This window comes from Pyrgilauda ruficollis, unplaced genomic scaffold (genome assembly GCF_017590135.1).
Source record: "Pyrgilauda ruficollis isolate IOZ18807 unplaced genomic scaffold, ASM1759013v1 scaffold40, whole genome shotgun sequence".
NCBI lineage: Eukaryota > Metazoa > Chordata > Aves > Passeriformes > Passeridae > Pyrgilauda > Pyrgilauda ruficollis.
Genome location: NW_024525490.1, coordinates 6744651 through 6761938, shown reverse-complemented (window position 1 = coordinate 6761938; position 17288 = coordinate 6744651). Strand labels below are relative to the sequence as shown.

At 38.2% G+C, this 17288-nt stretch overlaps 1 protein-coding gene across 1 annotated transcript in view; it reads left to right on the top strand.

The window, feature by feature from the left end:
* Positions 1-17288, top strand: part of EYS (eyes shut homolog) — a 610207-nt gene that overhangs the window by 588163 nt on the left and 4756 nt on the right. The window contains exons 37-38 of the mRNA XM_041477332.1: positions 1129-1301; positions 10496-10657. Coding sequence (XP_041333266.1) covers positions 1129-1301; positions 10496-10657 — 335 coding nt within the window. The remainder of the gene's footprint in view (positions 1-1128; positions 1302-10495; positions 10658-17288) is intronic.

Sequence of the window (17288 nt, the reverse complement as noted above, 5' to 3'; positions counted from 1 at the left end):
GTGCTTTGTTTACATGTTGTCTGATCTGAAGGTTTGGTAAACAGCAGTTTCACAAGTTCCTCATTATGTTTTACACAGAAGCCATGGGCTGATTAATGGAGGATGTGAAACGCAGTTAGTGCACAGAAAAATTCAAGAGTTTGCACAAAACAAAAACCAAACAAACATGGACCAATCAAAACCCAATCAAAATATGAGTTTTCATTCTTAGCCTTGAGAGAGAAAACTTCCATATGTGTTTTTATTTAAGAGAATAATTTTTTAATCATATAGTGATGCAAAATGCTAGAATGAAAATAGGTCTAATATATGTAATTTTAACTCTTTAGTAAGGAGGGTATTTTAGACATCAATGCCAAGTGTATTCTGTATTTAACAATTTCTATAGAATTCATAATTTAAATTTATATGTTAGTGTTTTTTGGGTTTGTTCCCTGGCCTGAATGAAAGGCATAAAGTGTAGCAGACAATAACAAGTTCAATGATTCAGTTTAGAAAATTTGCTTTTGGTATAGATTTACAATCATAGATATACGAAACCCAGATTGCCACCTCTTTCATGGCCATATCCACTATCCTCTTTTCCATCAAGTGCTTCAACAAACCTGCAGCTGATATGCCAGTTATAAGAATTTAGAAAATTAGCAATGACTTAGTCAAAGGCAGTTGCTGACAGACTCAAATTTTAGTAGCTGAAATTTGTAACTGTTAGCAATTCCCTTATGCTGGTTTTATTTTTATGACTGTTTTTTGCTGCTTGCCTTTCCCTTTTAATGCACACCGTAACTCCTCCTAGTTTATGAAGCCAGGGTCTTTTGAAGTTATTTGTAGAGCAAAATGAACATACAAAAGCTACAAGCCCTTTTTTTTTTTTAACAGATGCTAATATTTTCATGTTAATATTAAAAAAAATATTTTCTGTTATGTACCTTTTTCTTTTATAATAAAATTAACATACCAAAAAGTTAAATTAGGAACTTTGTTACTACCTTTTTCTGTTAACCATTTTGGATCAGGTTCTTGAATATAGGTATCCAAACTTGAAAATCTCTTGATTAGATTGCTACTGACATGTTGATTTCTTGTGATAATACTGTTGCATTCTTTCCCTTCACTTACCCTCCATAGCTGTGACTGCCTCACTGGATGGAAAGGTGCATTTTGCACAGAAACTGTGTCAGTGTGTGAACCTGAGCATGATCCTCCACATCTGTGTCAGCAAGGCAGTACCTGTGTGCCGCTGCCTAGTGGCTACACATGTCACTGTCCTCTTGGAACGACTGGTACCTACTGTGAACAAGGTATGTTAAATGCACAGGACATTGTACACACAGTTGTGTGATGTAAAACCACAGCATTTTGCAATATATCAATTAAATGTGACGTAGAGACACAAAATACAAAATAGATTTAAGAAAGTGATGCTCCTTGCTGTTGGAAAAAGTAATTTAAAGCAATGAATTGTTAGATATTGTTTCCTTACTCTGCTTATATTTAATGCCATTTTTTCCTTCAATTTTTTCAAATAAATCAACCAAATTCACAAGCATGATTTGTCAGACACCAAGGGGACAGGAAGCATTGCAGAGCAATTTTATAGTGCTTAGTTCAATCCCCAAGCTCATCATAATGAAGTTTGATGGGAAATACATTTGAGATCACAGTAGTGGTACAGAAGAGGGAAGCAGCTGGGACCTTATCCAATTTCTACTGATCCTAATGGATAGGTTCCTGTTGACTTCATAGCCTGTTGGGTAGGGATGCACTGACAATGATGACAAGAGAGGCAAACATCACTGTAAAAATCCCCAAGTGATTATTCTCCCTGACTTTCTTTCAACATGCCACCCTCAAAATACAACCTCAGTTTACAGGTTTTACATTTCTTACCCTCATGTAAAGGAATCCTTTATCTGTTTTCTTCTCTGAGAGACTGTGCAAATGAATATTCAGCAATGTGGATACACAGGTGCTGCAAGCTCAGGGGCTTTTCCTGGAAGTCCTTGAAGTGCCTCTGTGTGTAAGGAAGTACAGTCCACACCCTCTATTCCACAGCTCTTAGATTCATGTTAATTTTGTACAAGCTTACGTTTTCCTATTAAGAAGCTTTCTGTAAGACTTTTGCAGAACTCCAGTTACTGTTAAATAGCTGCCTTTCCAAACTGCCTGTCAAGGTCCATCTCTCTTGTTGTGTGAGTTTGAAGCACAAAACTGACAAGCTGAACTGCATTTGACCTGATTTGCAGTCTTCCTCACTCTATAGATGGATAGTTCTTAAATCCCATTACATGTGGAATTGGTAGGCTCAAATGAAAAAGAATATAGTTTCTGGAAAGTTACTGTTGAATTCCTTATTCCATGTAAGAATGTGCTTGCTTTATTGCCTCTGCTGCAACTGCTGTTCAAGGCTCTTTATATGAACTTTTCAATTTTGAATCTCATTTCAAGTGAGGTTTTCAAAAGTAATGCCATCTGGATTCAGGACACTGATCATGTGCTATACACAAAGCAGGTAATTAATCAGGTAAACACTTCTGTGTTCTGGTTCCAGAATACATTTGGGTCTTCTTATGATGGCCACATTATTAGTACAAAACTTATATTGGAGCAAGAGAAAATTGTATTTCTTACAGATTGTCTTTCTTGTAGTAATTCTTCACCTGATAAACACATTAGAGGGTTCCTCTCTGTTTTATTTAAAAGCTTTCCTTTTATGAATAGGTATTGTGGATCCTGACCAAACTCTGTGCCCTGTATTTCACCTTACTCTGTGGCAGAATAATGAATTATCATGAGATTTTTCAAAGAGCAGTTTGCAGTTTTAGTGGATAGCAAATTGCTAAAAAACAGCTGCTTATCAAGACTGAATATCGCATCTCTGGATTAATGGTGGTTATTGGAGCCAAAAGAAAAAGAGACAGAGAGCAATGAACAGCCCAAGGGACTGGGGGAAACAAAGGGTAATTAAAGGATGAAGACTAATGAATGTACCAGAAGGAAGGAAAAAAGTGTGAGAAGAAGACAAAGGAGATTTATGAGGCAAAAAAAGCATAGAGTGGAATAACAAAGGGTAAGAACAGGGGTTTGCCAGCAACTGGTAAAGACAGTACAACAGTATGGATTGCACAGGAACAGGTCAGGTGAAGCAAGAAAATGGGGCAATAGGGGTAGAACCACAATAATAAACAAGAGCACTCTGAACACAAGTATTAAGGGTACTCAGGCATAAATCATCAATAAACAAGCATTAACTTGTTTGGCAAACACTAAAAATATTTGAAGTTCTTTATTAACTATGTACATGAGAGATGAGAAATGAAAGCATATGAGCAGATGAGGATGATGCTGTTCTTCACTGTGATGGTCCTGCTTAGAGCATCAGCTCAAGCCACCAAGGACACAGTGGCTGCCAGCACAGAGAGAGGGTACATCATGGTTAAGTTTTAGATGTCAGAGCTCCACTAGCAAGTGCTCAGTGGTTGCAAAACTAAGTTAGAACAAGACTAAGTACAGGGAGAGAAAGACCTGTTAAAGAACACAGTTTTCATGGCACTTATGGCCCGAGACTCACAGGACTTACTTGAATATCTCACAGTGACCATTGACAATATGTAAATTGAGCAATACTCTCAGGAGGCTGCAGAAAGATATGTATTATTTCATGTGTTTTAGAGGAAATAGAAGAAATCAACCAACTTGACAAAGAGAAGGTAGCAGTTTCAATTACTCTGCATGTCCTATTGGCTGTGCAAAACCAATTCATATTCAGGAAGTAGTGCAGTGATATTTTGTAGTCTGAAATGTGAGAGCAAATATCTCATTGTATATTTCAGCCTGACAAAGCACGTACCAGGACTTGCTTTTCTCAGAGAAAGATTGAGAGGTTCAGCAGGTAGACAGCACCCTGGTGACTAACAAATAGGAAGATGCCTGTGAAGTCTAAGACCAGATTTGGGAAGGCAAGCATCCATAATGAGCACTAGGAAAGAAGGACAGGGCTGTAAATTAGATCAGGACAGGACCAAGAAATAAAGCCTTGTCATGCAAGGCAGAGTAATACACTGATTCAAGAGCTTAAAACTCAACTTCTTGGGTGCACTGTGTTGGCCAAACCTGTTAACACTCATAAAACAAGAGTGTAAGGTTTAGAAAGGTAACACCAATGTAAACAAACAAAAATGTTATTAATTTATACTTCCAGAAACAAAAGTGATTGTAATGAAATGGGAAGGAAATTGAAGATTTATGGAGGAGTCTATTTTACTTGGTGTTGACATTGCCATTTAGACTCAAACCACTTCCAAGACTCTTTGTGACACATGAAGCAGCAAATCATGTTCCACTGGTTTGAAAAGGTCACAGCTGCAACAGCAACACAGCAAAGCCAGCCCAGCTCCTGAGGTTCATAAATAGCAACCAAATATTGCCCTGATCTGGCCCAGCATTAATTCTTAGTTAGCACTCCCATAGCCACAAGGATAGAGAATATGGGGAGGTAGTTTACCTAGTGAGGATTTTTTAGGTAGTTATGTTTTCCATGACACCAAAACATGATGTTAATAAAATCTTTGGGTCATTTGACTTAAAGTTTGCAACTGGAGCACTAGACAATTCTAACTTTTCTTTTGATTAAGAAGGGAAGATTCAGCTGGCAGCAGCATAATAATTTAGTTATTTCAAGAACACACAATATTCAAAACTTAACAAGAATTTCCAGTAATTTGTCTGGGGAGTCTCCTGTATGGCTTTGTACGCCAAATTCCCGCTTATTCCATTTGTGCCAATGAATACCTTTGTAATTAGATCTCTCAAAGGGCTTCGGAAGAGGGAGGTTTCTAAGGACCTGTTTTTTTTCAATTCCCCTGCAAGTATATAGTAGACCTGTTGGTTTCACGGTGATTATTACTGTGAGAAACAGTGGCAAATATCAAATGTCAGGGATGATTCTTCCTGAGAAAGAAGAAACACTGTAAAACCCTTTTACAGCAGGTAGTTTGATTATACAGCATACTGTACGTATGTGAACACAATATCTTTTTCACAAATAATAATTATTAAGATATGTGAACATTAAAATTACAGACATTATCCATAATTGCAGTCTGCATTTATATTCTATTTCTCTGCTAAGTTCTATCTTAGCAGCCTATTCCTCTCACAAGAACTGTGTGCCTGTGTGAGGCCAGTAATCCTGTCTCCAGCAGTGGCCAGCAATGGAGGTTTAGAGAAAAAATTAACACAGCAACTATGCACAATATCTCCCTGAAGTACTCTTTTAGCATCTAAATATTTATTGCTTACCTTTTTTTTTTCTTGCCATTTATCTTAATGGGTTAAATCAAGTCTTTAATCTTGTCATAAGCAGCATCACCAAAGACTATGAAAAACTTGAACAAAAATAAACTTTAAGTCAATAAAGTTCCTCTGACATTCCATTACACATGGAGACATATTTACACATAAGATAGAGTTTCTATAGGTACTGAGTATATTTATTTCCCAGATACTTTCGTAGAGGAGTGAAGAAGACCTAAAATTTCAGGTTAGTTAATTGTGAGTTAACAGAAACTGATAATGTTCTTATTTAAGGGGACAGCAATGTAATATTTGAAAGATTCTATAGATGGCACTATTGGAGAACACTTGCCAGTGGTGAATATAAACAGGGTTTTCATCACAGTATTTCTATGAATTTTAAATTATTCAGCAGTTTTCTTTAGCAGGAATAAACATACATTCATAAAATCTATTATGATAATTTTTCTTGACTTCAAGGCATGATAACAGAATGCTACTGCCTTTTTCACAAAGAAACAAGTTAATAAATAGACTTCTTCAACTGCATATTAGTCTCTGAATGCCATAGCTACTAATATCGCCTGTCAATGTACAACTCTTGAAGACCTGAAAGAGAATGTATAGAGTTTTCATTGCTCCATCCTTGTTTAATGAGATACTTGTCAAGCAATAAAGCCATTTCCTTGATGAACAAAGGGCGAACAACTTCCTTGGGCCATGTTTATTCAGCTCATGTCAATTTCTTACACATTATTTTGATGTCAAATTCCATTATTCTTATATAAAAGTACAGTAAATTTTTGAAAATATCTGATAAACTGACAGAAAAAAAATCCTTCACTTTTGAAATAATTTTTACTAAAAGTGTTTTTTACTTTCTACACAGTATAGAATGTTACTTGACACATTTTGACTACTATTGTAAGATAAATTAATTCACAGTAAGATTTAGCTCAACTTGTACATGTCAAGACACCTTCTGTACACAGTCATGTACACTTATATTGGGCTTACCTGACAATGTGGTTAGACTTGCACAGTCTGTTTCATAGTTACCATTTGGACGCTTTTGTTTCTATGTTTAACCACAAGGACAATTTGTCATTGAGTCACTGTGACTTTTTTCACTATTGTCTTTTAGCAATTTGAGCAATGCCATCCCATCAAGCTTTGTTTCCAGTGACATTTTTGGAAAATTTGTGGCAACATGAGAAAACGTTTAAGTAGTAGCCACAGCATTCATGTCGCATAAGGATAAAATGTGTTGTCTAAATTTTACCTGAAAAGCCATCTAAGCTTTCAGGTTTGTCATTAACAGTCCAGTAAATTTAATATTTATGGCAGGCACAAGGGGACATGCATTTGTAATATTCATCTGTATAATTTAAAAGGTCATGTAGAATAAAATGAGTTACCTACTCAAATACATCATATATAAACCCAAATGGAAGTCATATATGATAAAATGAAGGAGATGATAATACCCTCCACACCAAGTAAGCCACGTCTTCATGGGATGTGATGTTCCAATAAAAATTCAATGATCTGCTTACCATTCCCTCCACTCACCCAACTGAGTGAGAACAAGATCCAGCCAGCTAACTAGCACTTAGCAGAATGACTCTGAAATTACTTAGACTTCCTCTATGAGCATGAATGGTATGGTGGAAATGTTCTTGCCACCTTACTTTGTGAAGGTGTTCAGAGTAAGGTAGGTAGGTAGGTAGGCAGGTAGTTAATGGTAGGAACTGGTTTTAAAGCAAAGCACCTAGATTTATGTGTCTAAATGTGAGTTCAATATTTTAAGTTCCTATTATGAGTTTAAAGCTTTGAGAGCATTTCTCAGCCCACAGGGATGAGTCTGGTCTCAAAGACAGCTTTGGTGAGGACCTCCAGCAGGAGTTTCCTCCTGAATTGCTTCAGGAGCAACTTTAAATACCCCACGATCCTCTGTTGAACTACACTGTAGCAGCATCAAGATCCACTTAATCTGGACCCTGACTCACAAACTGATTTGCAGTCTGGACCTTAACACCTGCCTCATCATTGTAGAATGGATGTTTCACTTGTCCTAGCTCAGCTATCAGGCATGGGGAGGCTTCATCAGGCTTTACCAAGTGAAGAAATTAGCCAGAAATGGCTTTTTCTATGTCTTTCGTTATTAGGTCCTCACTCCTCTGAGCAGTGACTCACATTTCCTTTCCCCTTCTTGATGGAAGCTGGAACAGATTGCACAGAGAGGCTGTAGGGTCTCTGTCACTGGAGATATTCAAGAAGTGCCTGGACACAATCCTGTGCCAGGGGTCTGGGATGACCCTGCCTGAGCAGGGAGGCTGCACCAGGTGATCCACTGTGGTCCCTTCCAGCCGTGCTGTGATTCTGTGTAGCATCATCAGACACCAGTATTCAGCTTAGAAAACAGAGCCATTAACCAGATACAGAAGGATTTGTGTAAATACCTGTTGTAGCTACAATGCATCCCACAGTGCTAGAGCGTTCTAGTGAGTAATGCCGTAGTTACACAGCAAAGTTCCTACCAATTTAGCTTATAGGATCAGCAAAGGCATCCATTTACCTCATTTGTTTTAGCAAAGAGTTTCTCAGGAGTAAGCATACGTAACACAGGTGTTGTCTTGTGCAAGTTTAGCTGAACTTCTTATTTTCTTATCTTAGGTGAAAAACAAAGTTTGCTGCCAAGAAAACAGAATTAAAGTACCCCACCCTCCGATGTGTTAGTTTTGTATATGCCTGCCATAAAAGAAAATTGAAAAGCTTAAATTGTCATATTCTTCACCTTAAAAGTTTGTCTGTCTATAGAAGCAATTTTGCAAAAATGAAATTTCATACTGCTCACCTCTGTGCACCGTGGTAGAGTGAATGCATTCTGTTTTGGGATACTTGAGCACGTATGGGCTCCATGCACCTGTCAAGGCAGATTTTTTCCATGCATATAATCAGTACTTGCAGGATCTACAGGCCATTTACAAGAAAATTGTAAGTAAGTCATTCTAGTCCTTCCTGCTGCATTGTGGCAAAATATGTCACTTTCTGATACTTGTAAGATACATTTACTGGGAATAAGCATACTTTTCAAAGAAAATGAAAATAAAATATTTGCATCTTAGAAGTTCTAGGATGAAGTCTATTAAATAGAGTATTGTATTTGATATCTATAAATCAGGATAATATCTCCTTACTAAAGAATTCTGACATCTGCTGCTGAAGCTGTGGGTCTTATTTTTTAATACTCTATCTGAAATATGAAACCATGGACTTAATTCTTTCCCTGAGTGATACTTTAAAATCACCTTTTATCCTTGTTCTCTTTCTCTGCTTCAAGGCTTTTTATCATACCAATCTTCTTTTCATAGCCCTCTCAATGACATGCAATGTAGTATTTCAATCCTGCTGATTTTGCTCTCACACTAGTCATTGTCCAGGCTTCTTCCAGAAGCAGCAAAGAATTAACTACATTGATAAAGTGAAACTGAATCTGCCATAGAGACTTTCAGATACCTCATTACACCCTTTGCCTAAGGCAACCTTTTAAGCAGCAGCACATTTTCATGTAAGATTGAACACTGTGGCACAGTTCCTCCACACGTAAGTCTCACTGTGCAAAAATCTGCTAAGAGGAGACTGACTTACAAATTGTGCATGAAGAAAAAATGTCTATGTACAAAATGAATTCTTATTACTGATTGTTTTTTAAATATGAAGACATCAGTATAGGGATTTTAAATACTAATGGAGAGCCTTGTCTTACCTACTGAAAAAAAATCCATGTGGAATAATAAGTATTACTCCGTCTTTTGTATCTTATTGTGTTTATAAGTTTTAGTGATGTAAAGTACAGCACCAAATCTGTTTAGCAAGCTTTATTACTATTTATCATTCAGGGTAATTGCTATTCTAAATACTTCTATTTCTGTGAACCCTTAAGTATAGATGCCAGGAACTTCATGCTTTAGACATTATGCAATATATGTCTAAATATATTACTACAGACACTGCCTAGCCTTGATAGCATAACAGCTATTGTGATACTTAGGATGGGAGTGATTTGAGAATATATACATAGAATGAACAACGGCCCATCAAAAGCCTGATTCTGATCCTTCAAGCATTTAATAGATCTGTTATAACTGATATTCCAGTGATTAAAACTTACTTTTAGCCTTACTGAGATTTTGTGCCATCAAATCCATGTACCTTTCTCAGAAATATTATCTGCAATCTACCAGGGAGATTTAATAAAAAGGTCAGCTGTGCAGTTACTGTCCATTCAAGAGGCACCCTCAGGTCAGGTTATGCTGATAACAGGTGAGAGATCTGGATCCTCTCCAGTGATGCATCTGCCTGCTGGACACTGTCCACCAGGGACACCTTGAACCCTATTCTGAGGGAGGTGGTGTGAGAAAGAGGCAAATCACAAGAGCTTGCAGCATGCTGGCTGTATTCCAGCCTCATATCTGAGGCCCATCTGTGACAGGCAGTGCAAGGTGCAGCTGGGGGTGAGTGGCTCACCAGCAGATCCTGGGCAGAAAACTTGAGTGTGGAAAGACAGCAAAAGGTATCTCAGAATGCACTTCAACGACATCCTGAAGGTATATCTGACTGAGATCAAGTTACTATAAAACAAGAAATTGTACACTTAATGAAATTGTGTGAGTATTCTCTTTCACTAAAAGATAGGATGGTTTGAATTATCAAACATCTCAATATCATTATCCTAAAAATAAATTTCGGTAACAATCAATGAACACTTCCCACTTAAAAGTTACATTCTTATAACACACAAGCAATTGTGTTACATTACAAATGCTCCACTAGGATTTTCATCTGTATGGTGAGAAAATAAATGTTTATTTTGACTCCTGCAACAGTATTTTGCATTTCAATTTCTAAACAATGTGAAATTTACACTTATTTGAAAATGAGTGCTAACAAGATCACATTTATTTTGCATTAGAACTGCAGCCTTGATTGTTGAGGAAAATAAGGAACCCAGAAGACAATGGCATTGATTTGTATTATCTAAGTTTTATTTTGTATCTAGGTTATTTTTATTCTGTGAAAAGGGAAGAATGGGAAGTATTATGTACAGCATTTAAGTACTATACAAAATAACTGGTTCCATAATAATGAAGTCCTCTCAAAATATCTTTCAGAAGACATTTCCTCTTGCATTTTGCAGATATTTCCATTAGTGATGCATCCTTCAGAAATAATGAATCATCATGGATGTCATTTGAGCCCTTTTATATCCGGCATAAGACCCATATAAAATTGCAGTTCCAGCCTCTCTCTCCAGATGGTATCCTGTTCTACACTGCACAGCGTTTGGGTACTCACTCAGGTAAGCAGCTTGCTCTGTCACAGAGCCAGGTGCTTTTGTGTAAAAGAAAAGGAGTGCATTGGGGTGATTCAGGCATTCAGTCTCTGTAACTCATTGCCCATGGTGGCTGGGTTTTATCACAGAATCGTAGAATGTTAAGGGATTGGAAGGGACCCTAAACATCATCAAGTCCCAAGTCCCCTGTCATGGGCAATGACATTTTTCACTAGAGCAGGTTGCTCAAGGCCTTGTCCAAGCTGGCCTTGAACACTGCCAGGCATGGAGCATTCACAAGCCCCCAGGGCAACCTGTTCCAGTGTCCAACCACCCTCACAGTAAAATATGCCTTTCTAATACCTAACCTAAATTTCCTCACCGTCAAATTTTCATTAGTCATTGTGCTGTAGTTCCTGACAAAGGGTCCCTCTCTGGCTTCCTTGTAGCCCCCTCCAGATACTGGCAGGTTGCTGTCAGGTCCCCACACAGCCTTCTCTTCTCCAGGCTGAACAGCCCCAACTATCTCATCCTGTCCTTGTAGGGGAGTTTCTTCAGTCCTCTTATCAATATTATGGCTTTCCTCTGGACTAGCTCAAGTAATTCCATGTCCTTCTTACGCTGGGGACACCAGAACTGTATTGCACAGTTGATTTGAACTGTGAATAATCAAGTTCATAAGAAAAAAAAACACGCAAAACCAAAGTTTTAGATAGTCCAAAGCCAGCAAGTACTTAATGAACTTATTTAATGGTTCAGGAAAGCACTTTCCCCTGAAAGTGACCTCAGCCAGCTTTTTAGAAGCGACACTAAGAGTCTCACTTTGGGGAGCTGGCCCAGTGTTTTAAATGACCAAAACCAAAGCAATAGAAAAACTGATCAAACAAGTTAAGTGAAAGTGAACAGAGTGAATGAGGCTTCTCAGAAGTGTAGTTTTTATTATATAATGTTGAAAAGTGTGCTGGTGCAGCATGTAAAACATGCAAGTTCTGCATTTCCCAGATATGCAGAGTGACAAATAAATCTAAATAAATTATTTATAGAAGTATTCTAAATTTTATTAAGTTAATACTCCTAAAACTTCATGTCAAGAAAACATACTTTGATAGTGTAAGTACATTCTAAAATTCAGTCTTTAAGGTGTACATTTTTTGTAATTACTTTATGAACATACTCAATTGCATTTAAATGTTGATTGCAGGTTTTTAAACAGAAGCATCATGTGTCATCCATAACATCATCTTAGAGCAGATTTTTCTCTCGTATTGAGCAGTAGTTTATGCAAAAATGATGCTTTATATGACAAAACAAGTTAATTATTGATCATATGTTTTTACATTCCTTTGTTCAAAGTCTAAAGCTCTAAGATACTTCAATAAACACAATAAGCCACAAATTCATATAAAGATACATATGCCCAATGTACCAGCACCTTACTGTGTACACAGATGTTTCAACGGGTTGATAATGCATCAAACACTGCTGACACCTCCTGTTTGCCTTATTCTAATTGCAACCACATACAGAGAAGAAGTGTCAAAGAAAAATATATGGAGCATCTGTAATAAAAATACATGTGTTAGCAAAGAACTCTGTTTTCTACAATGAATCTTTTATAGTTCTATCACTTACAGGCCAAATTCTGAGATTCTTGGTGAATTGTTCTCTCCTATATAAGCTAAAGCATTACATGGGCCATGAAAAATAGGAGAAGAAAAGGATCTCTCTCAGAAAGAATAGTCAGAGGTCATGGAAGCAGCTGGTATCTAATGAAATTAAATACCTCTTTGGAAACATCAAACAGAGTGCTAAGTATGTTTAACTTGGGCCAGGACTGGTGTAGCCTGAGCATGCCCTCATTCTCTTGCCATTTCTGAATGTTTAGTTTGCACAGGAAAGAATGTTTTCTTTTAATCACTTTCTAGAACCATAGCAATTCAACTTCAAAATAAAATTCCTAAAATATCTCTTATACAGAGGAGTTATTTACAAATTTCTTATTTCCACTTTCACTGTCCTCTAATTTTGAAAGATTCAGGAAAAACCAATCACCTGGCTTTTTATTTCTGCCTTCATATAACCCTGTCAAATCCAGACCAGAATTAGATTGATGAAAGACCTAGAAGTATTCTTAGTTGCCAGCAGATGAGATAGAGCTTTCTGTTGAAGGTTAGTTTAGAAAGCACTCAAATAAAGTTTCTTCTTCTAGACAGTTATGTAGGAGTTAATAAATTAATTGCTAAAATCACAGGATTTTATTTCTAAAGTTTCTTTTTAACAGCAAATAATTATAATTTTTTTCCCTCACTAGGCAGTGCTGGGTTTTTTTGGGTTTTTTTTCTTTTTTTTTTTTTTTGTTTTGTTTTATTTTGTTTTTTAATTAGCTGCTTATGCAGCTAATTTAGCAATGATACTGAGTAGCACAGTTATGCATCAGCTTGGTTTGTCACCCACATAAACACTACACTGGGACTTTTCCTTCAGGAGCTTGTACCACAAATAATTCTCCCATCATTAAAAAAAAAAAAAAAAATCACATCTTTAGTACGTAAACAAAAAAAACACGATACTTCTGTTGAAATATTTTCTTCCAGCTTTGTTCTTCCCAAAGAACATGAGAGAACTTTCTAGAAAGGGCAAGTCTCCTTATTTTGATCTGCTGGTTCTAGCTTCTATTCCTCTAAAAATATCACTACTCCAGTGCACACCTCAGAAGCTGGCATAAAATGGAAAACATCCTGTGAATCTGTTAGCCTAATTTCCTATAATTGTCAGTCATCCATTTTGTTGCTTTGTCAGCTGTTTCTGAATGTGCATCATGACTCTAAGTATGGTACTACAGATTTCTGCAGGCCCTGAGAAAATAACTTCCAAAGTCTGACAAAATTTATGTGGCTGGCAATATTAATAATAAGTTGGGGATAAAACCCAACCCAAGTGAGTTGACTTCAGAAACTTGAAGACAGGAAACTTGAAGACAAGGGAACATTCTTCCCCTTTTGACTACTCGCTCTATGCACTGCATCTGGGCAAGGTCTCTGCAAACACCATGGAACTCATGTGGAGTCCAGCACACTGTTTGTAGAAGGCCAGCTCACTTCACATTTTCTCAAGGGCAGTGCATTCTATTTTTACCAATGAAAGCATGAGACTCCTAATGATTAAACAGCCTTTAATTCAGACAGGGCTTGCTGGATGCCCACCAAGTGCTTGAACAAGGTATATAAGTCAGTCCATTTACACAGCAGCCACTATTTGGAGGCCTTGGCACTCTGAGTAAAAGGCAATTTAAAAGGAGCCTTGCTTTTTTGTTGAGTCACAGCATTACTGAAGCTTTACCTTAGCTAGCAAAAGTGGAATATGCCATAGACTGCCTGCATTATTCCAGAGTTCAGGCCAGGGTGATGGAAAGGTTTGCTCCCCAAAGAGATGAGAATGAACAGTCATGCCAGGTGACTAAGAATGAAGTCAGGTCAATAAACAGAATGGGATGACTCATGCTAAATTTGACACTCAACATTTACAACAGCAGTTCTCTGTCTCTCTCTCAATCAGCCAGATTGTCACCTACCCGGTCTGAAAAACTAAAAACTTTAACTCCTGGTATTTAAGGCATTTCAGTTTATAAATCTATAACATGAAAATAAGAGAATGCCAGTACAAGTATGTGATGTCTGCATGATTTTCTAAAACATTGCTTATGATGAAAACTGAATCATGGAACTGGACTAAAATCTTTTGGAAATATTCAGAACTTTTAAATACCTAAAAGGCAGGAGTATTATTTTCCTAATCAGAAAGAAACTGATCATCCACTCACTTTTAAAACAAGAATTTGAGTGGTTAAGTGTTTTTCTCTTTGCAGCCATATTTCCTTAGCTGACAGGGACATAAATTCTGCTTTGTACTAGTTTTGGAATCATTCGTATGGACTAAGACTGCAGTGTAGGAAGCAGAACTGGCAGCCAGCTGTGTGACAGAACAGACATCCCCCCCCCCCCCCCCCCCACCAAAACACCCCCCCCCCGTCTTGAAATCTGTTGCATATGAAGTTACCCATTTGCATATTGTTACCCATTTGACATTGGCAAGCAAACAAAAAATGTTTGGCAAATTGAGACTGCTGAAGGAAGGTGGCTCCTTCCAGCTGCCAAAATGTGCCAGGGTGACAGTGATGACTAAAGGAAGCACAGTACATTTCTTCACAAAGAAGAAATGCATTTTGGAAAGGTGAGGCTGAATAGTCTAATCTACAAACAGAGAAGAGCCTATCCCTTTGTAGATACATGGGCATCACTGTCTGCAGGGTTGCTCTGGATCCCGGCTATGCCCTTCCTGCTATGGGATGGTGCTCCAAACTGAAGCTGGACTCTACCTATTGACACACTGATTTTTAACATGGTTTGAAAAATACACAGACTTGACTTGACATCAGTTTTCAGTCTTGCATGAGCTACAACTCCACACATGGAGCAGAATAAATTCTAATAATCCATGAAAACATATCCATGGGTAACTCCTTTGAGTGCATGTTAGGGGCATTGGCTATGGTCACCCCTAGGTAAAAGATCAAGTTACAACAGCTGCAACAAGCTCCTTTACCTTGTCAGCCAGCTGGCACCTAACTGCATGCACACACTCAGACAAGGGCAAAGACAAGGTTAACAAACTTAAAGGAAGGCAGTTTCAACCATGTTGACATATTACCAGCTAGCAATTAACAGCAGAAGCTGCAGAGGGTGGGGAAAAAGGCTCATCTCTTCTCTGTTCTTTGTTCCCTCATTCTACCCCATTATACCTCTTCCTTTTCTTCCCTGTTTTCTTTCCTTGACCTTGGGCCTTACTCTGGCTACTGGAAATGCTCAGGAGGCATGTGAAGGACAACTGCTGGTCAGTTAGATTTCCTCTCAGGTGGACACCAGCGTGCATCACCTTCCTTGGCTACAGATTGTAGCCATCCAGCTGAAGGCTGATAGGGCTCTTTCAACCCCTTCTAGACAAGAAAAGTTCTGCTCCTGGAAGATTATGTAAGGGGTGACAGTGTAAGAGATTGTGGTTCAGGTCCATGGAATATACAGGAGAACAGGATGAAAGGAAAACTGTGAAAAACAGAATGATGAAAAAAAAAAAAAAAAGAATTAAAGCAATGTGAACTCAGCTCAGCAAGGCAGGAAGGAGCAGTGAGCAGATAGCTCTTGGAGCTGTGATGGTTACAGGATGCATCATGCCAATACAAGGCAGCAATACTGCTCGAGACACAGGCACTTCATTACAGTGAAGTAATGAAGTTTGGAATGAAAATGAGCATATAGCAGAACCCAGAGTAAGAGGTTTCATTAACTGGGAGTGATTCCCATGAATGTTACTGCTTATGAGGATAGAAGGCTCAAATGTTTGCCCTGCCACCAAGATGGTGCCAATGATCAATAACAACTTCTGGAAAAAATGGTGGAAGGTGAGTGGAGGAAGAGCTACTCAGTGCCACAGTGACAGAAACTGGCACTCTGGGCTTGAGCTAGAGGACAGAAGGGTGAGGTAAAACCAACAGAAGGCACAGACTGCAAACATACACCCAGAGGCGCTGTCTCGGGGCTCTGAAACAAATAAAGGAACCAAGACTGTAGATGTTCAGTAACCAGGAAACCACAGTGTAGGGCTCCTGGGATGCTTAAGCTGCAAGAAGCTGCTGAACCACTGAGCTCATCAAAGCTTCTGTCTTCAGCTTAGCATAGAGGCTCCTGCTCAGTAACAGGATGAGACAAAAGACAAGCAACACATGCTTAAAGGAATCTAAATCTTCAGTAGTTCAGGACTAATCAGTGACTACCAGCACACAGGGAACCTTCAGAGACACCTGCATCTGTGTATCACTGAGACTATGGCAATAGCAGCAAAAAAGTGAATGCCACTGAGTACAAGATTGCATCCACTACTACAGAAGTCACTTAAAAATATGTTCTGGAAGTTCCTTTGGCAAACTAGTGGGAAATCCTTCTTAATTTTCAGTGGAGAGTAGGAAAAACCTCAGGTACTCTTTTAACAGGTTAAGAAAGGCCTTGCCTTACACACACACACACCAGAGCACAAGGATAGACTGAAGTCACTGTGGCGAAGAGACCTTGAAACAGAAACATTAAAAATACCATCCAGAATGCTGTCCCAGCTCATAGAGTGCCAGCCTGAGACACTGACACTGTGTTCAGCCCTCCTAGGAAATACATCTGTATCAGGCATATTTGGTAGTGTAGGCAGTAAATGCAGAAATCTTTGCCCAACACAGCTGTGTTAATTGAGTATTACATTTTTTATTCCAGCGATGATTCTGGGCTGAATAGGACATCTCCAAAGAGAGTGCAATCTTCCTAGAATGCATTTCCAACTGTACCAAGTTTTGACAAATTATGATGTACATGAGCTTCCTATGATAACATAGAAGCATGGAGTTGATACTGCTTGAGCATGATTGTAGAATGGGGGTATACAGACACATCTGCATGTCCAGATAAAGACTAAACAAATGAATGAAAGGACATTGTCACCATTTGGAAGCACTTAAAATTTGACTGTGAGACTGTAACCAATTTGCTGAAGAGACTTACATACATATTCATATTAGTAGCAAGCTGAAAAATTTTGTGATGCACTCAGAATTCATCAT